Genomic DNA, 14990 nt, shown 5'->3' on the forward strand with positions numbered 1-14990 from the left:
ATGCAATATATCTGCTCTTTCTTCAGCTACTTTTAATTGCCTGTCAAAGATAAGAGAAATCCTGTATTTTTCCTAACATGCTGGTAAACTTCAGACATATCATGAAAAGCACACAGAGGCATGCATATTTAAGCAGGTATATCAAAGATACACCACACAGGCTCTATCCAGGTCAGGGTACTGGTCCTAGGACATCAGGATCTAAGGATGAATAAAACGTGCCCCCTTGTTTCCACTGACTTTTCCTTTTCCCATGGCCTTGGATAGCCTCTGAAACTTGGCAGTGTCCTGGATATTCTTACTTTTAGGTACTGTGGGATGGGCAGCGGATGCTTATCTGGATATGCTTCCCAAGGCAGATGCCGCTCCTGGGATGTTCTTACATTTTCCACTACCTTGCACAAGAGTTTGCACATCCAGTAACTGAGAATGTTGCTGGTCTAGATGGGAAGCAAATTGCATAGACTTGGACAGACTACACATTCTGGATGTTCACACATACACCACCGCTTTGGGGAGCGGGACGGAATGGAGATGTGACTTCAGCCTCGTCCAAAGCCATTGGTGATACTCACCCGGGTGTTGATGCAGATGGAGTTGGGAACACAAGCTCTGGCAAGGCCCATCTCACATTCGTTGATGTCATTGCAGACCTGTTTGTCAGAGAGAGGGTGTGAGAGGAAGCACAGGGCCTTGGCAAAATCCTTTGGTAAAAATGCAGCGGGCAGAGAGAAATGGGACAACACTTGTGGTTGGATTTACAGTGGTCTCTTGTGGCAGGTTCACACATTTATGTTCAACCTCTGATGATCTGCATGTGTGGAGAATCTTTTGCAGGTTAAACAAACTCTCGTGCTGCCTCCAAGTTCCCGCTGCTTTCCAGCAAAAGTCTATTTCCACATTCAGCAGTCACCGGCAGAGCCATAGATCTGTGGCAGAACACACATTCTGCCAGCAGAAATGGCCTGGCTCAGTCCTTCGGGATCTGGAATAGGTGGGATAGAGAATAATCCCTCTCCAATGGAAAGCTGGGAGGGCTTCTCCCAGCCAGAATAGGCAAGATGGAGCTCTGCAGACTAATGGACTGGCCCATCATGGGAAACAGGGCAGCTTGACCCCTCTGGGCTCCTCTGAGAATGTTAGACTCTCTGACAGTGCTCTTGGCAACCAGTCTGCTAACTATATTCACCCCTCTGATGTTTTGGGGAGTTAACTTGAACCTCAACAAGGTGCATTGAAGTGCACTGTATTAAACAATGAAAGGGATTGCTTTGCTTACTTCTCTGGGAAGGAGCACTCTGCTTAAAGTAGTGAAAATATGGGAGGGATGCACTCCCCCGCAAAAAAGGCAATGCTATGCTTGGCCCTGCTTTTCAACAGTGAGTTTCTCGCATGCACACACAAACACACACACACACACACGGGGCCCCACGGAGAGCCAATCCTTCTCGTCATTACCTGTTTGTTGGCCCTGGCATATGCTAACCCGATTCCTTCAAGCACAGGTCCAGTGTACCCTGGAGGGCAGGGGTCACAGCGGAAACCAGGAGCTGTATTGATGCATTGGACTCGGGGGAAGCAGGGATTGGCAGCGCACTGCAAACAGAAGAATGGTTATGTTGTGCGCTTACGGATTTTCCAGTTTCCTAAGGAACACAGCCAAGGTTGCGTGCTAAAGACTCTACTAGTCCAATGGGTTCTTGAGGTGAACAGGTTAGAACTGGGGAGGCTTGTCCTATTCTGGGGTGTGGGGACAGAACCAGGAATCCCAAGTCCCCAGTTCAAATCTTGTCTCTGCTTGGTCCCAGGTATAGCCACAGACTGAGGCCCAAGCTAGACGTGCAGGTTTCTAAAGAGTTGAGTCTGCGTTCCTCAAACACAACTCAAGTTCCCTACAGCTATGCAGCAGTTTTTGGGAATAGCTGTTAAAAAATAAAGGAGAGGCCAAAAGGCCTCCGAATGCCACCATGGGGGGGGGGCTTCCCCCTCTCCCTCAAGCTGTTTCCCCATTCAAAATAGATGGGGAGGGAGGGTTTTTTCCTGTTTTTTCTGTTCCACATGGAATGTTCTGTGCAAGTGGACCAGTAAAAACAGGATGGGAAAACTATCCCCTCCCCATTTTGATCTGGGGGAACGGCTTGACGGGGGGAGGCAGAAGCCCCTCCTTCCCCTGCAGAAGCATCCTGAGGCTGTTTGGCTCGTTTTTATTTTCTAACAGCTATTTACTTTTTAACTGCTATACGGCTGCGGAAACACACGTTGCCTCTGGCGAACCCAGCCAGACCCAGCTCTTTAAAAACCTGCACGTCTAGAGAGATCCTCACTTATTCTCAGCTGCAAAGCAGGAATGAATCTAATCGTACAGGGGCACTGGGTAAGGCTTACTGAAAATTCTAGGAAATGCCAGGAAACGTATCAAAGGTTCCTCAGAAACGACAGACAAGTTTTTACTGAGAGCTAAGCTCCAAGAGAAGAATTACACAAGGACAAGTACGTGACGGGAGTTGCAATGTTAGCCAAGATGCTGAGTTTTAAAAAAGATGAGAAGGCTTTTTTTCAATTTCCCTTCTCTACAGAGCCGGAGAGATCTCTGCTCAGAGGGTTTGTTAATTTCCTCTTCGCCTCTGGAAGGCTCTGTCAGTTTCACCTCCTCTTCTAGGACACAAAGAGGAAATTAACAAACCCTCTGAGGGGAGATCTCCCTGGCTCTGGAGAGAGAGGGGAAATTGACAAAGCCTTCCGATCTCTTTTAAAACTCAGCTTCCTGGCTAACATTGCAACTCCCTTCACATGCTTGTCCTCGTGTAATTCGTCTCTTGTAGCTTAGCTCTGAGCTAAGTCTCTTTCACAAAGCCAACAGAGAGAGAGCGCAAGAGAAAGATCACAAAGTTTATCCCCCTTCCCCAAAGAAGCAAAAGACAATGTTTGCCCCCTTGGAGTTTTCACCGACCTCATCGATATCCGTGCAATGGGTCCCGTTGCCTGTGTAGCCCAGCGGGCAGGAACCACAGTGGAAGCCAGTAGGGGTGTCCGTGCAGGTGACCCCAGGGAAGCAAGGATTCAGGTAACACCTGTTAAACGCTGTCACGCTTATCCCAGGCCCAGTCGCTCCCGTGTTCATCCCTGAAAGACAGAGGGGGGTAACTGATCCATTCTTTCTCTATAAAGGAATCGGTTATAATGTGGAGCTTCATTCGCCTGCTCACCTTCCGCTGTGATACATGCCGCCATCTGATAACAGTGGCTTCTGCTGCCTAGTACTGAGGTCTCTACCCAAAACAGATGAAACCAAATCTGAAATCTTTCCCCCACTTGTTTCTAGATGTTTCTATTTCCATTCTTAATCTCCTAGGATGCTCAGTGGCTGACCTCAAGGTGTTATATCTAACAAAAGGGAGTCATTAGGTGTGACTAGATCCAGAGGAGTTAGCTCTGTTAGTCTGTAGCTGCAAAATAGTAAAGAGTCCAGTAGCGCCTTTAAGATTAACCAACTTTATTGAGGCATAAACTTTCGAGAACCACAGCTCTCTTCATCAGATCTGAGGAAGAGAGCTGTGGTTCTCAAAAGCTTATGCCTCAGTAAAGTTGGTTAGTCTTAAAGGTGCTACTGGACTTTTTACTATTAGGTATAAAATGACTGAGATAGACTTTGTCAACAAATTTTGCTTGTATTCTGTTTATATCGAGGGGGGGAGGTACTGGTGACTGGTGTATAGTAGCTCTAACAGCCTATAGAAGACCCTCCTAAGACTCAAAGACCAGGGAAGAATCAGTCAAGTGACTTAATGTGTGTATTTGTTTTAGTAGTTCAGAATAGTTTCCATCACTGCAAAGAAGCTGTGATTAAAGAAAAGATTGGAGACCCCTCACTTAGGTCTTAATGGAGAACAAAGTTTTTTCATCTGCGGAAAGTGCTGTCAAGTTATTGGGCTTTTCACTTATTGTTTGTCTCATGGTGTTTCTGAGCAATTTGTTTGGTTTCATACAAACTGTAAAGAACCTCCCTCTCTGCTTAGGTATATTGCAATTCTCTAAGCAAATTTTCTTTTTCCTTTGTTAATATTATATTTGAAAACTGGTAGTATATTATAAGCTATCTGTTTTTTCTTGTATTATAGTTGACTTTAATATTGTGTAATTTGTTTTCCTGTTTACACATTGTATGTTGTTTTTTTAAAGTTAATAAAAAGTTTATTAAAAAAAAAAAAAGTTATTGGGCTTTTATAAAAAATATTTTTTTAAAAAGAAAGTGCTGTCAAGTTACAGCTGACTGATGGCAAACCAGTAGGGTTTTCAAGGCTAAAGGTGTCCAGACATTGTTTGCCATTGCCTGCATCTGCATAACAACCCAGTGCTTCTTTAGTGGTCTCAAATTGAAGTAAAAGGTCCAGTAGCACCTTTATGACTAACCAACTTTATTTTAGCATAAGCTTTCGAGAACTACAGCTCTCTTCATCAGTTGCGTCTGATGAAGAGAGCTATGGTTCTCGAAAGCTTATGCTACAATAAAGTTGGTTAGTCTTAAAGGTGCTACTGGATTTTTTTATTATTTTGCAACTACAGACTAACACTGCTAACTCCTCTGGATTAAATCCAAGTGTTAACCAGGGCAGATCCTCCTTAGCTTCTGCAACCTGACAAGATTCAGCCATCCAAGTCAAGGCTTTCCCCCCCCTTCACCTACTAGAGCCGTTAAATTGGTTGGACAAACCTAGAATGATTTGATTATCACTGGTGGAAGCTGTTGTGAATGGCCACTGTGCTTATGTTGTATGCATTTGAGCTTTGCACAGAAATATCACACACTGGGCCTCTTGTATCTCACAGTCTCAGCTCTCCCCCCCCCCCCTTTACTATTTTTATTGTCATATTTATTATGTAATTATCGGACTTCTTGCATTTTATGACCTTCACTGTTTACATTCTTTCACCCACGTGTAATCTAGAACACTTCATGTCCTTGACAAACTGGGCCCTAATCCACCAGTCAGTACTTTGCAAGAGATGGCTACCCCCTCGGGGAGCTGCTTGGACACATCCATCAGGCAGCTGGAACAAGATTGGGGAGTTAGGGGAGGTAAAAGGAGTTTTAAAAATCCAGATACCAATTAAGATGGCAATATTATCATACCAATTAAGATACGTAATATTATCGTCTCAGACAACCAATGGTCCAAAATACGGTCTTCTGAAGCCAATTTAACAAATTCCATAAATATCAGAATGCAATTTAATAAAGTTTTACACAGATGGTATGTATCCCCACTCCAATTACACTATATCAATTTTTCAAATAACCCCCACTGCAACCAAATTGGAACCTATCTATATTGCTGGTGGAAATGTCCATGGATCACCAAATATTGGATACGTCTCCTCAAAATGATTAAAAACATTACATGGTATGATACATCATTTCAACCAACCTCTGGCAAGATACTGATATACTCTTGACATGCAGGGAATTAATCTCGCTCATGCTAATTGAAGCAAAATCTATCATTGCAAAATACTGGAAAATCAAAGAATATCCTTCATTTTGGATTAACAAGATATGGGAATACTTAGTTATGGACAAAATATCGGATCATATCTCTCTATCTGAAACTCCGAACTTTCAATCTAATTTCTTTGAAAAGTGATTTCCTTTTCTCGACTTTATGGGGGGGGGGGAATGAAAAAAATGGATTCCAAGTAGCCTTAAAATTATCGCTATTTATTAAGCTATTATATAAATTGTATCCCATCATCTACTTGTCTCCATACATTTGTATTAGCACTTATGTATCTCTACCAAAACTGTTCTGTTTTTATAATACGTAATAATTTTGGATTTTTAAAAAAAAAATTAAAAAATTAAAAAGAGGAGGGGGCTAAGTTTTAACATGGTTAAGAAATGCAGAGCTGGCTCAGGTTGGGCTGCATGCTGCACCCCGGCGGCAACAAGGGGCACACCCAAGCACGCGTGGCTGGGCAATCATAGCCCACACCTTGGGTGGTGTTATCCGGTGCTGCTTCAAGACTGTTATGGCTGGCTGGATACACCTGTCCATGGCCTTGCAGATCTGAACAGGTCCCATTACAAAACAGGCACACGCTCATCTTGCACCCTTTCACTTATTTTCTCTTCCTGTAGGAGGAGGGATGGAGGACAGAACAGGAGAGGGCCATTTGGGTTGCTTCTAATATTCTATCCCACCTAAAATTCTATCCCACCTTCTCCTCCCCCACTGCCAAAAGATTTCCCAAAGGCAGCTCACAATAATACCCCAAATGACCAAAGTTCAAAGCCACTGACAGGCCTAAACAGCAGGTGAAAAAGTGAGCCAGCCCCAACAGACGGCGAAGCAAAGATCAGTAGAAGATGCTTGCTAAAAGAAGCCAAAATCAAAGGAAACAACTGGATTCTCCAGCCAGCATTTCAAAACTCATTTTAAAAAATAACTCATTTTTTAAAAATGCAAATAAAAGCCCCAAATGCCGGAGGATTAAGGAGGATCAAGCCCACCCAGAGACCTCCCACCAAAGAGAATGTACTTTGTAAAAGAATGTAAAACTGGGCTTGCACCCCACGGGAGAGAACCCTACAGCCAAGGCAGCGCCACTGAGCAGATCTCCACAGCACGACTGCCAGCCAAATGTCTGACAGATGCGGCACATGAAGCAGGATTCTCCAGCTGGCCCCAGTCTCCAAAGAGGTTCATACTGGAGGGTGTTCCTTTCCTTACCCCTCAGCATGGATGCATATAAGTGCCTTTAATACGCATCATGTTCAAGAACTAGGAAAGAGCAGCAAAAAACCCCACAAGCCATGTGCTCAGTTGCAGCCTGGAACCAAGTCTTCTAAGGTCCCCTTGAAAATGTGGATTCCCCTCCACCCCCCACAGTAACTTCAGACCAGGATTGGCTCAGAATTGATGTTTGTGTACTTGAAGGGGGGAATATAATTGGACTCCCACTCCCACTTATGAGTATGGGGTAGGAACAGGGAAGTTCTCCTGCACAGGCTCTGTTGGGGTCAGTGCTGTCCTAAGACAGACCTATCTATGCTCCAAATGGCAGGTTTTGTGCTATTTTGACTGTCCCACCCCCCTCCACTGCCCCAAAGATTTAAGGAATTATGGTTTAGTGAGGGTGGCTGGGAAGAAAATCTTTTTGACAGAGATCCTTGAAGTTTTAATGGATGAGCGCACACAACAAATGCCGGTTTTGATCAGTTTCCCATAATGCAGATGCCACTGCTGTCTTGGACCTTTTTTTGACCCCTGTGGTATGGTATTCTCTGGCATTAACAATGGCCGTTTCCAGGTGGCTTACCTGAAGCCGCTCCATGCCGCAATGTTGTGGATCGTGCCAGGGAAAACGCGATATTTCGCGTTTTCCCCGGCACGATCCACAACATTGCGGCATGGAGCGGCTTCAGGTAAGCCACCTGGAAACGGCCAATGTCTCTGAAAATCCATCTCTGAAATGCTGGGAAGTTCACTGGTTGCTGTTCCCAGAGACAGCCTCATGGCTTCCCTTTCCTTACCTTAATAACAACAACAACAACAATAAACCCACACAAACATAACAAAGGGCAACTCACCACAAGCGTCACACTCCATCACAGTGTTCTTCAAGAATGTGATTTCCTTAATCTAGGAAAATGTAAAAAAGATCGCATTCCATAGTGGTTGTGAACCAAGGCTTAAAAAACAGGCAATGAAAAAAAAAATGTTTATGGAGGCATAAAAATGGTTCTGCTCTCAGAAGATCCCACTTCCCCCACCCCTGTGTTTCTGCCCTAGTCGCTGTGCAGGCTGTGGCTCCTTAGTGGAGTGAGCCAAATCCAGAACAGTGGATCATACAGAGATACAACGGGCATCCTTCTATAAGGGCAGGCATTGCTGCTATGTCTCTGCAGTGGGGATGACTGAATAGTCAAACATAATGAGAGGGACCTCTAATCTGAAGAAAGCTGGAAAAATTAATCATACTTAGAGCCAAAACACACGAGAAGAAATACCTAGATTCAGCACGTGTTCTCTTACCTCAAAGTTTGCCGGGATCTGTAGGCGTCCTGGAAGCTTAAAGTTTAGCATTTACAGAGCAGCAGGAAGGGAAATACAGGCGCCTGTATTTCCCTTCCCCTTCCTGCTGCTCTGTAAATGCTAAACTTGTTCTCTTACCTCAAGGTTTGTTGGGAAGTGTAGGTGTCTTGGCAGCTTAAAGTTTAGCATTTACAGAGCAGCAGGAAGGGGAAGGGAAATACAGGCGCCTGTATTTCCCTTCCTGCTGCTCTGTAAATGCTAAACTTTAAGCTTCCAGGACGCCTACAGATCCCGGCAAACCTTGAGGTAAGAGAACACGTGCTGAACCTAGGTATTTCTTAACGTGTGTTTTGGCTCGAAGTCAGAGGGAGAACCCACATCTTAACGGCAGACCACCTTGGCCAATTTCACACTGCTTACTAGCCACAGAATATCACACCGAGCTCCCGGAACAACAGCATCTTCCTGGCATGATTTCCTGCGAGAACAACAGTTCTCGCGTGAAATCGCGCAGGAAGACACTGTCGTTCCGGGAGCTCGGCGTGGTGTTCCGTGGCCAGTAAGCAGTATGAAAATGGCCCTGTTTTGCATGCAGGAGAGCCCACGCAGGAAGGATCTCTGGTGTTAATTGCCTGAGCTGCTGCCAAGACTGAACTAGATGATGAGCCCAGGGGTCTGACTCTGCAGAAAACAGACTCATATGTTGGAGATTCCTAGTCATCCCCCAGAGCTTCTCTTCCCAGTATTTCCAGAGAAAAGAGAACGGTGGATTTAATCCCTTGTGTCTGCTTCTACAAATTATTATTATCATTATCATTATCACTATCATTATTATTGATGATGATGATTATGTGCTATCAAGTTGCAACCAACTAAAGACAACCCAGGACCACGGGGTTTTCAAGGCAAGAGATGATTAAAGATGGTTTGTCATTGCCTTCTTCTGCATAGCAACCCCAGTCTTCCTTGGTGGTCTCCTATCCAGGGCTTTTTTTCAGGGGGAACGCGGGGGAACGGAGTTCCGGAACCTCTTGAAAATGGTCACATAGCTGGTGGCCCCGCCCCCTGATCTCCAGACAGAGGGGAGTTGAGATTGCCACCGGCCATGTGACCATTTTCTCCAAGGGCAACCCACTGAGTTCCACCACCTCTTTCCCCAGAAAAAAAGCCCTGCTCCTATCTAAGTACTGACCAGGGTCAATCCAAGCTCTAACAAGCCTGGAGTAGTCTGGGCTCAACCAGCTCTTTTTCTGGGCTTGATAATTCTGGAGGCAAAACTCCAGAGAAAGACATTCAACAGAATACCGGTGTGGGGGGTTACAGGCATTTTCCAGCACATGACTCAATGACCGGTCGTGGTGTTTGGGATCTTTAATCAAATCCAGATCTGCTACTAAGACCTGAACAGATCACGGCAGGGATGGAAGCTGTGTTCTTTCCGCTGCCAGAAGCACGAAAGGAAGGAGATTTTGTGCGCGTTGGAGAGACACAAGGGGCAATTCTTTGCTTGCAAACACTGAACTCATCCCTCGCGTTCAGCAGAAGGGATAAAAAGGAAAACACAGTTATAAGAAGAGGAAAGAGGGAACCGGATTTATTATTTGTTTAAAAGAAGGGAAGGGGAGCATAGGATGGCCCCCTCTGGATTTGGCCCTTGTTCCACTGCCAGTGTTGGTCAGCAAGACGCCTCTGGGAGCCCACAAGCAAAGCAAGTGAGTCTCCCTGGCATCTGGCATTCACAGGTATTTTATTGCACTTTGTTTATACCCCTCCCCTTTCTCCCCAACTGGGACCCAAAGCATCTTATATTGTTCTCCTCGCCTCCATTGTCACCTTTGCGACAACCTTGTGAAGTAGGTTAGGCTAAGAATGGGCAACTGGCCCAAGGCCACCGGTAAGCTTCCACGGCAGAGTGGGGATTCAAACCTGAGCCTTCCAGATCCCAGTCCAACACTCTTACCACCACATGACACCAATATACACAGGTAGTCTGTTTCAGAACATGGAGGTTCTGTTGAACTGACTTAGCTAGCGAACAGGGCTCTGCTTAGCCCTTCACAAAAGGGCCTGGCTGGCTGAGACCATAAGGTCTACCTCGCCCGTTATTCTGTTCCCAGTTGTGGTATGGCAAAGCCTGCCACCTTGGAGATGTGCCCAAACAGAAGCAGAAACCCAAGAATCCTTCCCCCGCCCCGCCACCACCACAAGAGGAACATGTCTGTCATTGCAGGCACTTGTGGGTGGAGGTGGGAGGGTGAAGACAGCTGAACAGAGAGCACCCTGCAAGCCCCCCGGGCTGCATTCTACTTCTGGCTCACAAATGTTTGCTTTTCCAGATTGCTGGCAGGGACAGGCAGCAGCTGGGTAGGGGGGTGCGCAGGGGGAAAGGACCCGAATGCGGCTGCGTACGAGAGTCAGGCAGACAAACCAGGGCCAAAACTCCACCAAGAGGCCAAATGACACCCCCTTCTCATGCTGCTTGGTCCAGAAGGCATACGAGCGGGCATGAGATCCATTTCCAAATAGCAGCGGGCACATTTCCTCTGGGAAGCTCCCAAGGGGAGAGATGTCCCTTGGTGTCTGGCCCTAGCATCTGCTATACAGAGACAGAGTGCCTCCAAACATGAGGGTTCTCTTCAGCTTCCAGGGAGTTGAGGAGCCCAGAACTCCTTCACCATTTTCCAGCTTTGTGATCCTTCTGCATCTTCCACACTGTGGTCCTTGGGACCCCTGCCTTCCTTTTCTATGACATACTAGAGAGGAAACTATGTGTAGAATTCCCCAGGAGTGCCTTGCCTTGCAAGCCCCCAGTTGGCCACCGTTCTGAGAGACCCTCCCTCTTTCATTTTTTTTGCAAGTTTCTAGTCCCCATGGTGGTGGTGAAGAGTATCATCGAGTCATAGCTGACTTATGGCGACCCCCCTGGTGGGGTTTTCATGGCAAGAGACTAACAGAGGTGTTTTGCCATTGCCTGCCTCTGCAACCCCGGTCTTCCTTGGAGGTCTCCCATCCAATTACTAACCAAGTCTGATCCTGCTTAACTTCTGAGATCTGATGAGATCAGGCTCACCTGGGCTATCCAGGGCAGGGCTCTAGTCCCCGGTAGTTGTGCAGAAAAGTGAAGGAAAATACAGCAAGCAGCTGCTTTTGAGAAGTTCCTCTAGCCTGGACCAGATATATCCCACATTAAAAAAGCGTAAATCTCTCCTTGGGAAGGTGAATTCTCCAAACTAAACAACGGATTTTTCTGCAGATGTGGGGATTTAGTAAATGCAGTGTTTATCCTGTATTTGTGTAACTTGTAAATAACAGGCTCGGTTTGCAGAGAAGATTTCGACAGTTACTTGCCTGCTGTGTTGTACCATTTGGGTTTTCTGGAGGGTTTTTGGAACTTGTGAAAAGGATTACAGAAGTGACTTACCTGTTGTTTCAGCAGCTCTGTGATTTCTCTAAGCACCTGGTTTGTTTCTCTCATTTCTGACAGCATCTGGGGTGAAACATCTCCTCCTGCAATGGCAAAGGGTCAGAGCTCTCTGCAGATATGGCCCCAAATACTTGAGCAGATTTTTAAAAAACGTTTTAAAAGTCTCAAAGAGTACCCTCGTCTCTTGTCAAGTCAGAGAATGCCCCTTTGCCTTTAGACTGACAAAGTTGAGATTTCCACTGAAAAATCTGCAATGTACAGTACATGTCAAAAATTTAAAGTAGATGCCTTCAGAAGTAAATGCCTTAAAAATATGAAATATTAAAAAAAATCAAGCCAACTTTGAAGCTGATTCACCATTAGACAAAAAGAAAGCTGTATTTAATCTGCCCATTCTTGTTCCTTGTGACAGTATCATAAAATATTCCACAAAAATGCTTTGTTCTGAACATCAAGCCCTACCGACAAATCACCTACATTAACTATTTAACTGATTATTTGCATTCTTCCAAGTGTGTGATAACAGGATGGCCCCTCTCCCTGAGACCAGTTGCTCTCCTGCGATATGCATGGGGCTGAAATTGTGGGCTTAACTCTGCGCTTGGGTAACTCATATTATCCTAGCTCCAATGGGCAGCTTTGATCCACCCACCCCAAGAGGCATATTGGGAGAATCTTTCACAAGTCTGCTCCTGTCTCTGGATCACAGCCCTCTGCTCCCGAAAGCAGACCAGTGGGCTGAGAGCCAAGCTACAAGTGATGCCTTACACAGGTTTGGGTTGCATCTTCCCTCTCTCTCCCCCTAATTGCATCTTCTCTCTCCTCCCCTCCTCCCCATTCCTCTTCTATATTTGACCAGTTTCTGTACCATGCATCTGATGAAGAGAACTTGATTCTCGAAAGCTCATGCTACAATAAAATTGGTTAGTCTTAAAGGTGCTACTGGACTCTTTTTGATTTTGCTTACACAGGTTGTAACTATACTGCCTTAGAGCCAAGCTACAAGTGACGCCTGACACAGGTTGGACACTTGTCAGCTTCCCTCAAGTTTTGATGGGAAATGTAGGCATCCTGGTTTTACAGCTTGGCTCTCTATTACAGCTGCAAGACCAGGATGCCAACATTTCCCATCAAAACTTGAGGGAAGCTGACAAGTGTCCAACCTGTGTCAGGCGTCACTTGTAGCTTGGCTCTAAGGCAGTATAGTGGGAAAGATCTGGGAGCTGCCAGCTGAAGTCTGGTCTTGACCCTGCAATTCCTTGCTGGCCTTAGACTGTAAGTCGCCTTGGGGATAAAATAAAGAAGATACACATACTTCCCTCAGGCCACTGGCATTGATGTTTCCCATTTCCTGATTGTTAGGGGATTTTTCTAACTTTTTACCTATATGAGCTCTTATGGAATCTGCCCTCTCATATAGGAGGCAATTTCTGCCTCGATGGGTAAATTCCTTCTCTCAGATAAAGCTGCGGGTCGTGATGAACCTACAGTAAGGAGAGAATGTCAACATTTCTTTTGTTTTCATTTTCTTTTTTGCCTTGGATAAGCAGTCTCCTGGATTTATACTCATAACAAAAGTATGGCTCCAGATATTTAAATACGTTTATACTACAAGATCTTTTTTGTCCTGTCTCTTAGACTCGCTGGGTGCCATGTGTCCTGGAGGAATGTACTGCTGAAGAATTATTTGTATTAACCGCTTTTATTCTGTAAAGAAATTAGAGCTGAAGGGTATAAAAGCCCCCCAACGGAACTGGTCTTTACACATTTTTACCAATCTGTTTTATCAATATAAAGTAATAAACCCATATTCTTTTGAAGATCACTGTCTTTGGTGTCTTGATTTGTGTAAAGTTATTGGCTGTAAGGGGAATATGAATAAAACGCAGAATACTACAAATAAAATCCTCTTCACTGATCAGTTGTTTAAAAAGTCCTGAGCATACACAATTTTTCTCTCCTCCTTCTGTTCTTTGGATCTGTAATTACTCATGGTCAAACTGGAGTCTTACAATCCCAGAATCTTGCAACAACTTCAGCATTGTTTGGCCACAGTCACCACATGAAGTAGAATTAAAGAGGATGGGGATTACCACTTCTGAATTCGCCCCCATGAAAAGAAAAAAATGCTTCCCTGTAAGAAGAGAGCTAGCATATCAGGAGAAAGAGTTCAGCACACTTAGAAAAGATATGGACGAGGTTTTCTGTGTGCAGAGAGGGAAGCATTTTAAAAAAGTGACCCACTCCCATTCACTGGGCAGTATCTTCTACTGCCTAATTTTCCCTAACTTGTTATGTAAAACGGTATTTCCAACCCTCAGCAATACAATTACTTATTTAGTCTTCAGGTCTCCCCACCAGGAATTCCAAAACCAAGAAAGTGGGGTAAAAGAGGGAAAAAATAGGAAAGAAGAAAAATATACCAGAACAAAAAGAAAAAATAAGAAGACTCCTAAATCACCACCACCTAAGGTTGCCAACTTTTGCTCCAGCAAGGATCCTGCGTCTTCATGAAATTCTGCAGGTGTTGGGTTTTTGCAGTTAAGTCTATCCCAGCTTCTGCCTAAGTGTTTCTCTTAGTGAATTTCTGCTTGGGCATCCCACACAGCTATTAAAGGCAGAAGAGCCATGTGTGGAAAAGAAGCTGGCAGTTTCTTTCACTATTCCACTATTCCCTATCCCCCCACCGCCCCCGTCACCAGTCTTCTGATTAACCAAAGCAAAACAGGAAAGTTTTGAAGTCCCCAACTCCCCACAGAAAAATTTCCTATGTCACTGAGGGGCAAAGAGGTTGCGAGAGGTTGCAGTCACCACAAACGGCAGTAATTAGAGTACACTAGATATGAGGAGAAAGTCTGGAGGGCTCTGCTGCATCAAACCAAAGGTCAATCCAGATCCACATCATCCCGTCAGATTCCACTCTCTCCTCCCCAGATTGCTTATCCTCAGAATAAAGCATTCCAGGGTACACTGCCTCTAAGCATGGAAGCTCAGACTAGGTTGGGGAAGAAAGTAGGGGCTGGGGAAGCCACAGCCCCCTGACCTTTCCTTGTCTTGAAGGGTTTTGGAAGGGCAGCAACCCCCCCCCCCCAACCTACCTCTTCCTCCTGGCATCTGGCTCGCTGCAAAGTGGCACACGCTCAGCAGGAGGACCCAGCCCGGGGCAGCTGCCATGCTCGGGGGCTGCTGGAGATACGCTTCCCTTGTCGACTATCCCTTTCCACCTGCGAGGTCTGCCTCTACTGGGCGCCTGAGAGCTGCTGTCTGTGAAGCTGCATTCCTGCCTCTCAAGATCTTATTCCCTCAGATGCTGGACGTCATTTCTGGCTCCCAGTGCGTGGGGCGGGGGGGGGGGGGCAGAAATTAAGTTACAAAAATAAACAGTATGAGAAAGCCATCAGGAGAGGCTAGTGACGGTGTGTGTGTGTGTGTGGTTATTGCTTACACAGATTTGGGGGGGGGGCAGAATTGAAAATCTGCTGCCTTTGCTGATCAGATTCTGCCCCAGACCCTCCTTTAAAAGCCACCTTTTG

General features: G+C 45.5%; 1 protein-coding gene across 1 annotated transcript in view; it reads right to left on the minus strand.

Annotated features, from left to right (window-relative positions):
• Positions 1–14701, minus strand: part of COMP (cartilage oligomeric matrix protein) — a 39603-nt gene extending 24902 nt beyond the window's left edge. The window contains exons 1-6 of the mRNA XM_054981407.1: positions 14556–14701; positions 11455–11540; positions 7589–7640; positions 2951–3123; positions 1459–1596; positions 576–653 (exon numbers count right to left, since the gene is read on the minus strand). Of these exons, the coding sequence (XP_054837382.1) occupies positions 576–653; positions 1459–1596; positions 2951–3123; positions 7589–7640; positions 11455–11540; positions 14556–14631 (603 nt within the window). The 5' untranslated portion in view covers positions 14632–14701. The remainder of the gene's footprint in view (positions 1–575; positions 654–1458; positions 1597–2950; positions 3124–7588; positions 7641–11454; positions 11541–14555) is intronic.
• Between the last annotated feature and the right edge of the window lie 289 nt (positions 14702–14990).

The sequence above is a fragment of the Eublepharis macularius genome, chromosome 5 (genome assembly GCF_028583425.1).
Source record: "Eublepharis macularius isolate TG4126 chromosome 5, MPM_Emac_v1.0, whole genome shotgun sequence".
Lineage (NCBI taxonomy): Eukaryota > Metazoa > Chordata > Lepidosauria > Squamata > Eublepharidae > Eublepharis > Eublepharis macularius.